We start from the raw sequence: 16,680 nt of genomic DNA, 5'->3' as shown, positions 1-16,680 counted from the left end.
AGAAACACGAAACACATACTGTACAATAATAATCCTACATGTTTTTTTTTCCACCGTTATAGAGAGTGGGGGAGGTTCCTTTTGGTTAAATGTCACCTTGTCTGAGGTTTCAGTCTATTTCTTCTTGTTTGAGGGTTACGCACAGTTCCAACAATATACTACGGTGTTACTGCTGTTATGTTCTTCTACATGAAAGTCCTCTCAACTCTCCTGTGTTTGCTTTTACTTCAACAAAATGCAAGCGCTAAAGATTGCCCTGCAGGTATGTATGATTATGGTTGAGTACCGGGATTTGGGATCCACTGTTGTGTCTAAATTGATATTTGTCACATGAAACGCCTCACAAATGATGTCTGTTAATTGTAGGTCAGAGGCTTGATTACAACATAAAGGATTGTGTGCCCTGTGAAAAAAATCATTACAACCCCAAACGTGGACAAAACATTCACTGTAAACACTGCAGTGAATGTGGAAAAGGTAAGTTCCAGGCACCTAGATTCAGTAACTGAGAATGTTACTGTATAATGTATGTAATTCTATAAGATACTGTGGCGTTTAACTAACACTATATTGAATATATGGAAATGAAGGCAAAGACAGAGAAAAAGCCATTCTAGTCCAATATTTAAATTTTCAACATGACTTGTTTTTCCCCTCAGGTAGTATGGTTGTCGATAAATGCACATTAACAACAGACATTCGCTGCAAATGTAAGGAAGGTTTTACACCCACCGATCATCAAAAACAGAATTGCGTATGTAAAAAAGGTTCTGAAGTGGATAAAAGAGGTAAACGTTAAATCCTACCTTACTGAATCACATCAACTGACTAAAGTGAATCTTATTAAACTTGGAATATATGTCTCTTTTCTAGGAGAGATTTGCAGTGAATGTCACAAAGGCTACTTCTCAGACAAAGATGACTCAACTTGTCAAAAATGGAGAGAGTAAGTTTTTATGATAAAAAAAAGGAAATGAATGTCAAAAGATATATGGTTTGATAGCCTCATGCAAAAAACCCCAGTGCTATTGTCAAGGGGAGACAACCGAGAACGATGTTCCCGAGCTCAGAGATGCCAAGGAGACCCTACTCTATGTATGAAGGGGAGCTAAAGCATAAAAATTCCCCAGTAAAAAAAGTTGAATGAATTTCATTGATGACCCTAAAGCATATTAATCATCTCAGCAGCTTAATTTCAATGTCTGATCACCACCCTCTTGTGCATTTTTGATGGTTCAGAAGTAAAATTTCAAATCACCCATCATTTACTCACCCTCACGTCATTCCAAACCTGTATGACTCTTTCTTTCTATGGAACATAAAAGAAGATATTTTGAAGAATGTTTATTCTTTTCCATAAAATTAAACTTTCATTGTATGGACAAGAAAAATACCATTCGTCAAAATGACACTTTGTGTTTTGAAGGAGTAAAGGAAGTCGTAGCTACAGGTTTGTTACGATATCAGCATGAGTAAATGATTTTTCTTTCTTTCTGCCATATGAAGAGATTTGCAAACATTTTTTCATCTGTAGATGCAAAAGTGGGATTGAGATCCCAGGCACCAGAACTTCTGATGCCGTCTGCAAAAATGCATCAGAAGAAGAAGTGTTTACAACCTCACTGAAGACAACCTCACCGAAGAAGACAACCTCACTGAAGACAACCACCATCTCTTCTGCTGTCTCTTCAAGAACTACGGCCTCCTCTCCCACCAAAGACCGCTTCTACAGCTTATGTACTCTTTATTCATTGCTTCCAGCCCAGATTTATGAATCAACTACAATTTGAATCTTTCTTGCTAAGCATGAATTCATATTTTATTCCAGGGCTGGTCATGCTATGCGCTGCCATTCTTCTTCTGTCTGGACTCCTGTACTACAAGTGTAAAGACACCTACTGCAATTTTAACCACAAGAAAGTGGATTCTCGAAAAGGTGGAGTACCCCTAGATGACGATATGACCATGTTTGTGTGTGTGTGTGTGTGTGGCTACTCTCTATTCATCCTTCTTACATTTATTCTCTTTAGACAGTGTATGCAGAAAGCCTGTTGAAGAATCTGGGGAGAAGTGCCTGTCCTTACTTGTCTAATGCAATTTTCATTGGCCTCAATGTTTCTTTTTGTGGAATATTTTGAAGGCAAGTAATAGTTGTTATATAACTAGTTTATTGCTAATTGTTTTTAATTGCTATTAACTGCGATTAACTACATAAAATTTCTACTTAAGGTAATACTTTATTTGGTAACAATTTATTTTAAGGTGACATGTAGCCTGCTTACTATAGTCATACCAGTAAATTATGCATAATTACAAGTAACTAACCTAAACCAAACCCTAACCGTAACTTTATTGTAAGTACATGTAGTTCATGAATATTACTCAGTACTTATTTGAGTGAGTATAATGTAACTATGTCACCTTAAAATAAAGTGTAACCCTTTATTTTAAGGCTCGTTTCCACCGAGGGGTACATTACAGTAAGATTCGAGGTGGTAACCCTGATACCGCCAACAAACGCAAGCCGGATCAGGGTATACTGTATCGAATACTGTTCTGTACCACTCGGTGGAAACAAGCCTTTAATGTACCGGACTACTGTGCTAGGTACCCCATTGGAAGGGTCCCAAAAAAGTGATACGGTACGGTTTGGTATTTTAGTACTATTCACAACTTCTGACAATCGAAAGGGAAATAATTGCGTTGCATACCGTACTGTGCTGTGCTGTTCCGTACCGCTCAGTGGAAGCAAGCCATTACAGTGTCACTGTTACACATCTTAATTGTTCTTACTATAGTAATAACAGTAAATTATGCATAATTACAAATTCAATCAACTAACCCTAAGCCAAACCCAAACCCTAATTATATAGTAAGTAAGTACATGTTGTTAACTAGTATTACTCAGTATAATTACACTGTAACGAGGGCACCTTAAAACAAAATGTATAATAACACCACTTAAAAACATAAAAATAATCAGTGCCTAGCTGTAGCCTAATTGTATTACATTTTAGATTTTTTTTTTTTATACATTTTTAATGGCTTCAGTAGATGTTGTGAGAATGATGTAAATACAGTCAATCAGAAAACTATCTCATGTTAGAGGTTGTTTAGCACCATTTACATCTGTTTCGTACCCTGGTAATCCAGAGTTCTCGCGAATGCACAAGTTGAATTTGCTCAGCGAGTTACTCTGGTGTCGAGTAATGATGCTCATTAAATATGCCCCTCGATATGCTGAATCGTTCCTTTGCAAGAAGGGCGTTTTTGCTGTTTTGCCGACCGGATACGGTAAGAGTCTAATCTACCAGGGCTGCGTTCCAGCCCACTTTTAGACACGCACTTGCGAACTTCCCTAAGCACTTCCCCTTGGGGAAATGCCGCCATTTTGAAGTGCGTTCCACTTTGTGAAGTGAATGAGGAAAGTTTATATGGACAGACCCTCATTCCCTCGATTTTGACCGAGGGAGCGAGTCTACTTCAAAATGCAGTACGATTGTGACGTCACCACATATCTCGTCTAATCACCACCACAACAGACAACTCCATGATATATTAATTATAATTTTTTTATTTTATTTAAAACAACCCAAACACACCTATAAACATTTGGATGCTGCATTATGCAAATTCTTAAAGGAAAATTTTTTTAAATAAGAAATCAACTCCATAACTGATTCCAAGTGATCAAGGGCTTAGGACGTTCCAATTCAGCCCATTGCAGTTTCCGCCAGTAGTGGGCACTCGTGCAACGTAAGCAATGACGTACATCCGAGTGAACGAGACGGAGGGAAGTTAGCGAGTGAAGGGTATGACCAGAGCCTGTCTACGGAGAGCCTGGCCACTCCCTATTAAGTCCTATTGTACCGAATTTTGGTTGTAGTTCCACCAGAGTTCCACTGGGGGCGATCGCCCATGAGTGCAAAATGAATGGGAGTCTATGGAGCTAGATGGCTAAATTTGTCTCTTTCACCCGATTGCCGTTGAGAAATCTCAGATTTGATTGTAGGTTTTGCAAGTTCAACATGGGTTATAGGTCGAAAGTTGAATGAACGAGTACTTATGTCCTTTCGATTTCTTACAAGTTGAGTTGTTGTTGCCCATAACACGCTAGCATTCTGCTAATGAACGCTGATTGGTCAGTGAAGGACTGATTACGACCAGAGATACCGCTTGATGGCATTGTGTGTGTGTGTATGTGTGTGTGTGTGTGTGTGTGTGTGTGTGTGTTTTCAGCGTGGTCTTTTAAAACAACAAAACAAAAACTCTTCCAGCACGTGTATTTACCTGTCTCAGCTGTGTTGTCGATGCCTCGAGAGAAAAGAAAGTGCAGAGCGAGAAAGCACCAAAGTGACTGAAGGATTGCCGTAAAGCAGTATCTCTGGTCGTACGATGTGTATGACGTCATTGACATTTTAAAAGACTTTTTAAAGCAAATTAGTGACTCTAACACCCAGTGAGTCAAATAACACCCAGCAATGTGTAATTTCTTTGCATCTCCTTTCGAATACAACATTCAAATTACTAGACAAAAAATTATATCCTGAGAAAAGTGGATTTTGAGGGGTATAGCACGATAGACCTCCATTCATTCTGCACTCGTGAGCGCCCTCATATGGAACCAGAGTGGAACTGCAACCAGTTCAGAAGCCGGAAGCTTACTGAGAGTGGAAGCTCTCCCCTTATTAGACATTCTCTGGTCTAATCTACCAGTTAGCTCCGCTGGTAGCTAAACGATAACTTGTTGTGATTGGTCGTAGTGTTATCCAATTGTGTGCAGTTAGATTTTCAGACGCATGCTTGGTGCCCTTCCAGCTTGCCGATTTTCATTAGTCGACGCCAGACCATTAATCTTTTAGATTTAGGTTTGGATTTCCAGGCTACCTGTTTAGGGCAACAGGTTTGAAATAGGACTATGTTAAATACGGATGTATTTGGGGTCCAAAATAAAAGTGAGATTCACCAATATGTGAAAGTGTTCAAAGTCACTTTTCGCTCTCATTGCACTTGTAGTGTAAACGCTCATCCATTTGAATTCAGATGGCTAATTTAATTTAAGCCGAGAATTGATTTAAATTCATTACTTTGAAATCTGCTGATTGAATTGCAAGTTTCACATCGCCTGAACTTGAACTGCGGTTGATGTAGGTTGATCGTTGGATGCTGTAACCTTATAGAGTCATTTCCATGTCGCTACAGTTGTTTACCACAGACATGTCCTGAAGTGACTCATGCATTCCTGAGAAAAATATGACTAATTAGCTGAATTTACCATAGGCTATTTAAGTGGGCTAAGGACAACTTCTGAGAATCTTTCCTTTATTTATTTAATTTTGTGTGTGTAGCCTTATTATAAAGGTTTAATGTTTCAGTGAAATGGAAATAAATGGGCTACATAAACAAGTGGCATGTAATATTTTTATTGTATTGTATTGTATTTTGTTTTTCTCTATTTCTTGTAGTTGTCATTCAGTGCAATGTGTCTGATTATGTAGTGTCTAATGTACAATTTTAAATAAAGGACTAAATCTAAAAGATTGTTTATATTCTCCAGTATTGTTATTTTTCCTGTTGTTCACGTAAAAAAAAAAAAAAAAAGAAGGAAAAAAACCCCCCCTTGTCTCAAAACTCTTCCCAAAGTTGATATTTGATTGATTTCATAAAACCTAGGATTAACATTTAGAATAGATCATGCATTTTCATAATTTGGATTTTTGTATTTGAAGTGCACTTAGCAACGTCAGAGATGGTATTGTCCCCTCCTACATGTAGGCTATGTTTTTTTTCCGATAGTCGACAACGTCTCTAGAAACGCGAAACACACTGAGGTTCTGGGGAGGCGACAGCTTTCACTTGAAAATTTCCATCCACGCACCAGCACTCACGTTCCTGAAGCTAAATGGCGTTCTGCACCTTCAACTTATGAAACCACAAGCAGGTGCTTTACACTGAGGGCTGTTAACAGTTTAATTCTAAACCTTGCATCTGCTTATTTGGTTAAGAGTCTTTACCAACTTCTACAATAATATTCTTTGTACAAATAACAGTTAGGGTTGTGAAATAAGGGACACCCATTCGTGGTTTTTCAATAATGTTACATTATGATCAGAATCAAAATTGAACAACATCTTGTTCAATTTTGATTCTAATCATAATTACAAAGAGAAAAGTTGATCATTTATCTCAAACATCTGTTTTTCATATAATTCTTCAAATTCCTGTCTATGTGTGTTCTGCCTTGCTTCTGAATGAATGAATTTTGTCCATTTCCTAAGCGGTAGCCTATCTGACAAAAACGGACAAAATTAATTTGATTCTAATCAAAAAATGGGGGAAAAGAAATCAGTACAAAAAATGCTAAACTGTGACAAAAGTATTTTTTATTGTTATAATTGTGATTTCATAATATGTAGATATGAGTCAACTAGAAAAAAAATAGTGTAAAGATGTCTTTTTGTTAGGCAAATAGTGGAGCTCTGAAACCATCTACTGGCTAAATTATATTTTTTTACTTTTAAAACTGCATTTTCCAAAAGATGGGCAAAAATCTTACACTAAACCATGTCAAATTATGTTATCCCCATGAATGAAAGTTAGAAATGTGGATCCTTTTTGTAGATTTAGGAAGTGTTGACAACCTTACAAAGTCTCATGCCATTTGGACAAAGATCATTTTTATTATTATTATTATTATTTCAGAAAACGTCATTTGGGTTCAAAAAGACCCCGAAAAGCGCACAAGAGGGTTAAAAACCGGCAGGTTTACAGCGCACGTTCACGAGACTCCGTCGCTATGGAAACAAAAGCGCTAAAATGCAATCACGCGAAAATGAGCTTCTCTCTACTAGGCCTACTTATTGTGAAATTGATTTCTTTATATTTACTCTTAGTATTCTCCACACTGCAAAATCCTTATGTTTTTCCTAATGTCAATCCAAAATATTGATTTGATACGGACGCATCATTTTACCTGTATTAATTCCGTATTTTAAGGGACGGGTGGCAATGAGATGTATACTGAAAATCAGTTATTTTATAATAAATATGTTATTTCTGTAATATGCCACGGAGGTCATTTCTAAGGGTTTTCCATTTTTTCTGGGTTTTAGGCCTACTCATAGGCTACTAGTTAAACCTAATGATGTCTCTTTTTGCATCAGAGTGCGACGTTTGTAAAACGTTTTGTAAAAGGATCTGAAACGAGAAGTCAGATTTGTTAACCAACCATAAAATTCCAGACAGGCCGTGCAAGCTCAATCCAAGATGAATCTCAGAAAGAATGGAGCCCTTTTGTGAGACTATAGAAAGCATGTGAAATACTTGAAAATATTTTGTCTTATGTTGTTCATAGAAGAATATTCATAGCTAAATTAGTCTGATATTAATTTCCTCTTTATTTGAAGTAGCAGCACCATCTGCAGGGCTGCACGGTTGCAGATGTCAAGAACAAGCTCTGCAGACCAAAAGCTCACTTCCTGATATGCATGAGCTATTTGTTTTTATTTTTATTTGATCTAATCTGCCCAGATAACTGCTCGGCCATGCTTTCGTGAAGAACAGCACATTTGTGATGCAATCTTGTAGCATACGTGGTCTGAGAGCTTGGTAATCTTGGAACTTGTTCATTTCCTTACTTCATCTGTTGTTCAAGAGAATGAACCACATCCCTTGTCTTCTTGTCAAAGAGCCTCATTGTCACGAGATCGGCGTTTCCCATTCTTCCGTTGAATTCTTGTAACAGAGAGTAGGCCTTTGCAAACTTATGACACCAACTAATCGTTTGACTGCAGAGACTGCCGTCGAAAATGAGCTGAATGATGCGTTTAGAGAGTCATTTTGAATGTGCACGGTCCCTTTAAATCTAAACCTTAAAGATGCAAACAAGAACTAACACTCATTCTATAAAATGGCCTTTGTCATTTTGGAAAATCTGATTGTTAGATCAGGATTTTAAACTTTTTGGGAAGGAACATTTAAAAAAATACAGCAATATCAGCAATTTCTTTTATTAAATTTAAGACTGGCTATACCTCCCTGTAAAATGCATATACTTATATAAAATATGTAGCCTATTATAAATACATTTTTATAAATAATATTTTTTGTTTATTTTGTATATTTTAAACAAACAGCTCAAAAAATAAATACACAGTACATTTTTCATGCTTTAATGAACTTCTTGCATTCATTTTTTGTGTGTTGAGCAGCTTGTATAATTCGTATTGCAATATATGGTAACATGAACTCTGTGATGTACAGTGTGGTCACAATTATTATAGATAGGCTACATGTGCTCATCAATTTTTTTAGCATATACTAAACCGAAAAAAGAAAAAAACACCCTATGAAAAAGTACAGTGTGAACGTGTCATTGCTAGATGTATGCTTTCGTAAGATTAACCTCATGCTGTGACATTTCACTTAGACCACTACAGTCAGCTGCACTGAAACGGCAGCTTTGCCTGGTGTAGCCTATAGGCTACCCTTTGAGAAAGACGCAGGGGGAAGCTCGAAATGAAACCACCAGACATGTGCAAATGACACTGCAAGACGTCGGCAATACACGCAGACCACCTCTTCTTTATGACATCATCATCTGTTTTTTTTTTTTTTTTTTTTTTTTGCAATAACTTTTATGATAGTTGATGTTCATTAAATGAAAATATCACTTAAAAATCAGTTTGATATTTTCATTTCAACCCTCAGCCTCATTTTCTATCAGATAATAATGCATGGGTAACACTTTATTTTGATGGTTCCCTTTAGACATCTTGTAGGTTGGATTAAATGAAAAAACTTGCTGCATAAAACAAGTGTACATTTATTTTATTTTATTTTATTTTATTTTATTTTACATCCCTTAGGCTATACACAACAGTATACAATTTCTTTTGTCGCTCACAAAATGAACACAGATTGAAATGAAAATATAATAATCTCACCATAAATGCATTTAATTAAATCAAATGTAGTAATCTCACCATAAATGTATTTAATTAAATACTACTATTTTTCACAGTCATCTTTTTTACTTTAAGACCGGGGTAAAGCAAGGAAAACTATAATTTACCTCAATAAGGCTACATAATGAACAGCACTCGTCTCATTCGTGGAGGTGGAAAAACAAGTTATTTGTGACATGCAAGATTTATTGCATTAAAATTTAAATGCGAAAGAAAAGGCATGAGAGTTTTAAGTTTTAATTTAAAATGTTTGCGATTTTAAAATAAGTAGCCTACAAGGTTAAATATTTTACCACTTGCGTGGGCAACTTAATATATAAATCTATATAGAAGTAGCCTAATACATTGAACAATACCTTGTTTAAATTGTGTTAAACAACGTATTATTCATGAACGTGAATACATCTATTAAAGAGTGTATATGTGTACAAAGAGAATCACAATGCTGACAAACTTTCTTTTTTTTTTCTTTTATAAAAGTTGCTGATAACTGGATTTGAAATAAAAATAGTGAGTATGTGTTTGTGGTACAGCCGCGGATCAGTTACGCACTGCAAACGCAGCATATGTGAAAGCACTATAGCGCGTGCTGCTCCTGCACCGCATACGCACTGCAACACCACCGCATACGCACTACAAACAGAGTAGGCCTACGTGTGAAACGGGCGTGAGGTCTTCAAATCTCAGGCTTTTCCCTTTGAAATCTTATTAAAACAATTACAATCACATAAGCTCAGATGCAGATACAAAGCTTAGCTAAAATGGTTGGATTTAGTGCTGTCAGTACAGGGGTGTGAGGTGTGAATATGATGTTTGTGCGGGTTCATGTGCGTCTTTTATTAAAGGTCATAGCTCCACAAGCAAATCTGCTCGATTCATCCTATTCTCTCTCAAACACACATACACAGATTGATATTTAAGCATCCATTAGCTTTCAGTTAGCAAAGATGTTTGTTCCAATAGTTTTTGTTAAAAATAAATGTACTTTTAATTACAGGTCAAGCAAAGAATATAAAAGCAAAAAAGTAAAGAATATAATATCATTCCACTGATGTGAAAGAAAATGACAATGGAAGAACAGTGGAAAAGACAGTGGAAAAGGAAAGTTATTTAAGAGGAAACAAGTCATTTTGATTATGAAAGATAAACAATGCCCAACACAAATGTCAAAACAATGTTTGCTTTTGAATAAAATGCATCAGTGTCACAATAATACCATAAATTGCATTAGGAAAGTAAATAGGACCATTTCCAATTTCATGTTGAATTTTGGCTTAATAAAAATAGAAAAGATGTACTATGATTGTCCGTAGGTCAATATAGTGTGTAAAGCAGGACCTGTAAAAAGAAAGGAAATAGAGTTAAAGAAAAAATGTTTAGTAATCTTTAGTCAAAATTTAATAAATTGAAATGCCTTTCTTTTTTTACATTATGCATATTTCTTTTTCATTCTAATGTTAACCAGTAGCTAAATAGCTATTTGGACATTTTAGCAAATGCAAATTCGGTCTGGTTATTCTGTTACGGAAATCATCTTGGGGTTACGTATCTGTTCCCTGAGAAGGGAACAAGACGCTGCATCAGTTGCTGCCACTATGGGGACACACCGTAGCGGAGCCAGGTGTCTGAGGCACATGCACAAACACTCCATTCAATGGTTGACGCAGCGCGATGACGTTGCAAGGTGCGCCCTAGCACCGTCTGAGAACACATCATCAGATTCGTATTGTCTGAAGGAAGATGTGCCGGCATGCCCGAAGCATGGCAGCTTGACGCTTCTCTGGGAACCGGGATTACATATGTAACCCCAAAACCTTCCCTTTCAAAGAAACTTCTACGCTGCGTCAGCTGCTAACGTTCTGGGGATGCCATACTAACTACGCCATGCTGACTAATACCTTGCTGACCAATGCCTCAAACTAACAACCTAAGCACTACGCTCAGAGGGCTCAGCCCCGAACCATTAAAGTGTCAGCTGGCAAGCACTACAGGGTATCCAGGAGCCAAACAGCAGGCTTCTTGGGCTGTAGTAATGCAAGCTCAGCTCACTTTTCAGGGTAAGGAGTGGGCCCAATCTCAGTTTAGATAGCCCACGTCCTAAAAAATTGTCACAAGTGCTAGTCTACCTGATGCCAGTCCATCCAGGTGGATGCTGCATATTGGTGTTGGTTGAGGAGATCCCCCCCTTCTATGTAAAGCACTTTGAGTGCTGAGAAAAGCACTATATAAATGTAATGAATTATTTTTTTAATGAATTATTATAGTGTGCAAAGCTCCACGCCGCATACACTCTGCCCACCAACTTCAATGTGTATCTGACATGGTTTCGAGGGTAAAATAGGAGCCATCAGTAATGAGGATGTCCTCGCTAAATTCGCTAAATTCCTTTCCACCTGAGGCATCCACCCATAACCCTGCTCGCCCAGCCTCAGCAAACGTAAGACTAGAGCTGCGGGGTTCAGCGGCTGGGAGCGGAGTTTCCTCAATGGGAAATCATGGAGGAACACAGTGTTTGAATTGTCTGCTTGCCACATTCGGCTTACCTTCATATTTTTCACACAGCACACAAATAAGCAGCTTCCTGAAGACAAAAAAAGTTGATGACGTATTCTTAGGCACCCTAAACGCTGGGGCGCACCTTGCGACATCACTGCAACGCGTCAGCCGTTGAATGGCGTGTTTGTTCACGTGCCTCAGACACCGGGTTCTGCAAGGGCGTGTCCCCATTAATATCTTTTTTCTCATGGAAATACATCACATTACCATATTAAAATGGGCTGTGAATGGTATTTCACATCAAGCAATTTTACAAATGACACTAAAAAAACTGTTTACGACTCTCAGGCTGGTACAGCAGTTATCAAATCAACGAAGGGATCCTTTGACGAAGTGGTACTTCCTGTTATACTACGCAGTCTAGATTACCTCGATAACACTGGTGTTATCAGAGACAGAGATGTTTTTATTACCAATAGCAGAGCATTTTGTAGGTGGTGGAGAAGTGTAAATCAGACAAAGATTAAATAGTTTCTGTGACATGCCTATCAAAACTGGTGATAGTGGTTTGCTTAGGTTTCCTAGAAATATACACCAACCAATGGAGAACATAGACTAACCACAAGGCCACTGCTTCAACAGCAATAAGGAAGTGATGCTCAGCTGTATCAATCCCACTCTTCTTCTCTTTCTCCATGACTTCTCTCTGAATTAAAAAGAGCCAAAGTCCTCAACAATTTTTATTTCTTTGTATACTTATGAATTTTTAGTGGGGTGCAATTAATCAGTTGCCAAACCCATCACAGAGGCACACAAATGTCCTTATCATTGCATTCTCTACTTGCTTTACAGTGCAGTTTGCACAACAGAACCATATGTTGGGTATAGAGATGCCACTAGTGTCACTTCATCAGCCACTTACTGCTATAGGGCCCTATCTTACACCCAGCGCAATGCAGCGCCAAGCGCGACGCAAGTGTTTTTTTGCTAATTTCAGTCCGACGCAGTCATCATTTTCACGTCCTGCGCTACGTTGTTTAAATAGCAAATGCATTTGCGCCCATTTGTGCGCTCATGGGCGTGCTGGTCTGAAAACAAGGTGTGTTCTGGCGCATTGTTGGCACGTTGCTATTTTGAGGCAACAGAAATAGACTGTGCCATTGACCAACTGGTCTAAAGTCAATGGCGCAATATTTTTTTATGTGGCGGGTCCACAACGCGCCTACACTCTGCTTATTAAACACACAGGGACGCACAGCAGCACACAAACATGCCAAATATTTAAAATAAAAGGATTACAATGTAAAAGATTATTATTGTGAACATAAAGATATGGTGGAATCTGGCTTGTCCCGTATGGTCTGCTTGCGCACTTTTACCTCAGATGGCTTCGGTCTTTCCACTATCAAATTCCGTCATGTAAATAGCGAATCTGCCATGGCGCGAGTGCAACTGGCATTTAAAGGGAATGGGAGATGAGACTCTGATTGGTTTAACACACGTAAATCCCAAAACACATCTATTACTCATGTGACTTTTGCTGACATTAAAAGAGAAGTTATACTTTCACCAGAACGATAGGTAACTCTTCCCTATTGGCTGCCTCATGTGATAAGACCCGCATGATTTTTTTTTTTTTTTTTTAAAGAACACAAGAGAAGAAATTCTGAATTTACTTTTATTTATTTGAGTTTTTTGCATAGATTAACCATTTTAGTGAACAGATCTTTAAAGAACCTTTTTTTCACTACGAAGAACATAAATATGAATGATCTAACAAACCTTTTTCATTATAAAGAACCTTTTGTCCAATGGAAAGGTTTCATAGATGTTTAAGGTTCTTCATGGAACCACAGATGCCAATGAATAACCTTTATGTGTAAGCGTGTAATGAAAGTTGAATAAAAATAAGTTACTTTATTCTACTGTATTCCTCAGAAGAAAGAAAACTCCAACGTTTGGAAACAACATGAGGATGAGTAAATGTTGGCAGAATGTTTATTTTTGGATTGACTATGACCCACAACCTCATGCTCTATGAAACTGTGAATTATAGTAAATATGTCTTTGATATCCACATCCAGCCATACTTTCCATGTCAACCAACAGCATCAAATACATTGTCCTTAAAAGGAAAATATGAAAGACTTTCAGGGGTATTTATTTCTTCCACCCCTATAAAGTGAATCTTTCCCCCACAAATTACACAGATCTCATGCTTTCCAAAGAAATTCTTGGAGAGATTTTCAGTGAGTAGAATACAAGAATTTAAATTCACATATTGTTGCATGTCTTTGCATGTTCTCACTCTCAGTTCTATTGGCTCTTTGGTTTTGACCTCTGTCTTCCTCGTCATGCTCACGCCTCTGCTTTGTGGGTGTAACATCAGACTATAAAGTGTGAGAAATGAAAACAGAGAGCAAACCTCAATCTACCGCTGTGATACAATGGACACTGCTAAGCTCTGGTTTACACTGCTCTGTGTTTGCGGCAGCTGGATTTCAAGTTTGGCTATAAACTGTGACTGGACCACTGAGTATGAACTTGAAAAGAAGTGTTGTAAAGCCTGCCCTCCGGGTAAGATTACCATGATATTCTCAAGACTGTAATTTATTCTCTGTTCATGATTTTTGCATTTAGAGTGTTAAAGTTGGTGATGTTTTGAGCTGAACTTATGTGTCTATAATTTGAGTTACAGCTAATTAGCATTATATATTTAATAGCATTATTATTAAATTATTATTAGATAATTGATACCTGAGACATTATATGGAGTTCCCTGGTAGAACCTTATGGAGAAACTCATAATATCATCATTATATTCATCATAATACAATCATAATATTAAAGTAAGATGTGAAATGCTCAAACTTACTTTAAACTTTGTTTTGACAGGTGAGTATCCCAAAGGCTCATGTCAAGAGAAATGTGAGAAATGTCCACAAAATTATGCTTCGGATAAGGTCAAATGTTTCTGTAATAATCAGTTATGCTTAAATGAAGACTGCAGCAAATGTAAGGAAAGAATAAGCTGTAAACCTGGACATCAACTGAATAGAACGGGTAAGGCATTTGTTTTTATTTAATCAAACAAAATGACACATGTCTCAACAATGATTAATATTTAGAGCTCCTCCTGTGTCTTTCCTGGGGGCTTTTTTTCTAATGGTCATAGTGTGTAAAGGGCATGAGGACAGAGAGACATTAAAGTGATTCATGATACCATTTTAAACCCTTCAATTGCCTTTTTGTTTTGACAGGTAACTTTGTTTACAATTACTTTTGTGAGGAATGTCCAAAAAACACTTACAATGATGCTGAGGGCAGCAGGTGTAAATCCATTACAAAGTAAATCTTTGCATTTGCTACATTTCATTGGAGTTCTTAAATGAATAGTAATGCCTTGAGATTGTTTATCAGGTGATAACTGAGTTTCACAATCAGGTGTGTTGGTGATGTGATCTTCCCTGGAAACAAGACCCACAATGCAAGATGTGCCTCTTCTGGTTTGTACACTTTACTACTGAAACACATACTGTCATTATGGGGTTCCATTTCCATTCATATAACAAATTTGTAATTAAAAATGTATGATACACTAGTGTTTAAAAGTTTGGGGTCAGTAGGATTTGTAATGTTTTTTGAAAGAAATCTCTCATCCTCATCAAGGCTTATTTATTTGATCAAAAATACTGTAAAGACAGGAATATTGTGAAATTTTACAATCAATTTTCAGCATCATCATTGCTCCAGTCTTCTGTGTCACATGATCCTTCTGAAATCATTCTAAAATGCTGATATGCGCTCAAGAAATATTCTTTATTATCAATGTTGAAAACAGTTGTGTTGAAATATCAGGATCCTTTGATGGAAGTTAATTAACAGCATTTATTTGAAATTCAAATCTTTTAACAGTACTGTCACTTTTGATCAATTTGATGCATTCTTGCCAAATAAAAGTGTTAAAAAGCTTTTTAACCCAAACTTTTGAAATGTAGTGTGCATATATTGAAATCTGAAAGTTTATATGTATATAGGCTATATAACATACTATATATTATATATATATATTTCAATATATTACCATCATTTATTGACAAGTCGTTGATGATTCTGAGGAGGAATCTTAAATTACTATGATCAATCCGAAATAGTTATCTTACAAGGCATTTCTAACACAACCCTGGTACTTCTTCTAAATTTCCCATAGATGTAAGAAATGATACAGATCCACCCCCCTCAACAATAAAACAAGAAAATGGGATCCACTCTCATCCGCTCATTGTGACCTGTTTAATAGTCACCGTGTTGACCTGCTTCGTTTTTATCATGTATACTGCTTTCCAAATTTTCAAATACAAGATGCTCCTAAAATGTAAGTAACATTTTCATGTTTGTCAAATTTCTAGTTGTCTAATGGATGTAGAATATGGTCATGCAGAATAAGGCATTAATATTTACTTGCAGCCAATAGTAATATGCATCTTAATAAGCAACTAATGAGAATTGCACCCTAAGCTAAACCGTTACCATATCCAAAATGTATTGGTGTATGTAATATGAAATAATTTTTTGTAAATGAAATTCCTATGTCTGATATAATCGCACCTTTCCACAGTAAGAAAACCATGCACACGCGTATTGCCCTCAGATACATGCAGTTGCAAACTGTCCAAGGAGGAAATGGGTGATGGATCTGACTCCAAGTCAGAGGTATCAGAAGAATATAGCAAAAGTGTGATGTCAACAGCTTTCCTTGAATGTTCTTTGTGACCCAGTGAATTGGTTGCTTGAATAAATTGGATCTGTATTGATCAGACAAAGGTCTGATGAGCTGAGCTTGAGCTGAGATAACAGGAAAATACCACATGTTTGTTTTTGTCTTGATGGAACATTTGCTTTGCATGAGTCATGCAAGAGGATATTTACTCTTAACTGTATCTTGTAAGTGTTAAACCAGTAAAGGACAGCCTTTCAGATTTCCGGAAAGAGCAGAGGACAGGTAGTGAATTATATATTCAAGCTAGTAAAGTAGTCAAACATTGCAAATGTTTTTTTTTTGTTTTGTTTTTTACAACAGATAAAACCTTTGGGATGTGGCAATGAACAGAGAAATATGTCTTAATTACAGTAGCACCAAAGATTAAAAGGCACAACTACCAGCATCTAATGCTCATGTTTGTCTTATTGTATTGATGTTCTTCTGATCACATGTGTG

General features: G+C 36.9%; 2 protein-coding genes across 2 annotated transcripts; both read left to right on the top strand.

Moving 5' to 3' along the window:
• The first annotated feature begins 80 nt into the window (after positions 1 to 80).
• LOC311301741 (tumor necrosis factor receptor superfamily member 9) lies at positions 81 to 5,856 on the top strand. Its single transcript, XM_084427052.1, has 7 exons — positions 81 to 262; positions 367 to 477; positions 660 to 788; positions 874 to 946; positions 1,535 to 1,737; positions 1,829 to 1,936; positions 2,031 to 5,856. The coding sequence occupies exons 1-7, from the start codon at positions 178 to 180 to the stop codon at positions 2,090 to 2,092; spliced, it is 771 nt and encodes a 256-aa protein (XP_084283178.1). The 5' UTR covers positions 81 to 177; the 3' UTR covers positions 2,093 to 5,856.
• A 7,993-nt stretch (positions 5,857 to 13,849) lies between these two features.
• tnfrsf18 (tumor necrosis factor receptor superfamily, member 18) lies at positions 13,850 to 16,627 on the top strand. The gene is made up of 6 exons (XM_084425550.1): positions 13,850 to 14,039; positions 14,358 to 14,525; positions 14,723 to 14,810; positions 14,907 to 14,968; positions 15,673 to 15,837; positions 16,081 to 16,627. Exons 1-6 carry the CDS (start codon positions 13,910 to 13,912, stop codon positions 16,233 to 16,235), a joined length of 768 nt encoding a protein of 255 aa, XP_084281676.1. The 5' UTR covers positions 13,850 to 13,909; the 3' UTR covers positions 16,236 to 16,627.
• The last annotated feature ends 53 nt before the right edge of the window (positions 16,628 to 16,680 follow it).

This window comes from Rutilus rutilus (assembly GCF_951802725.1).
Source record: "Rutilus rutilus genome assembly, chromosome: 12".
Taxonomy (NCBI): Eukaryota; Metazoa; Chordata; class Actinopteri; order Cypriniformes; family Leuciscidae; genus Rutilus; species Rutilus rutilus.
Note: the sequence above shows the minus strand (reverse complement) of the source record. Positions and strands in the feature narration are given on the sequence as shown.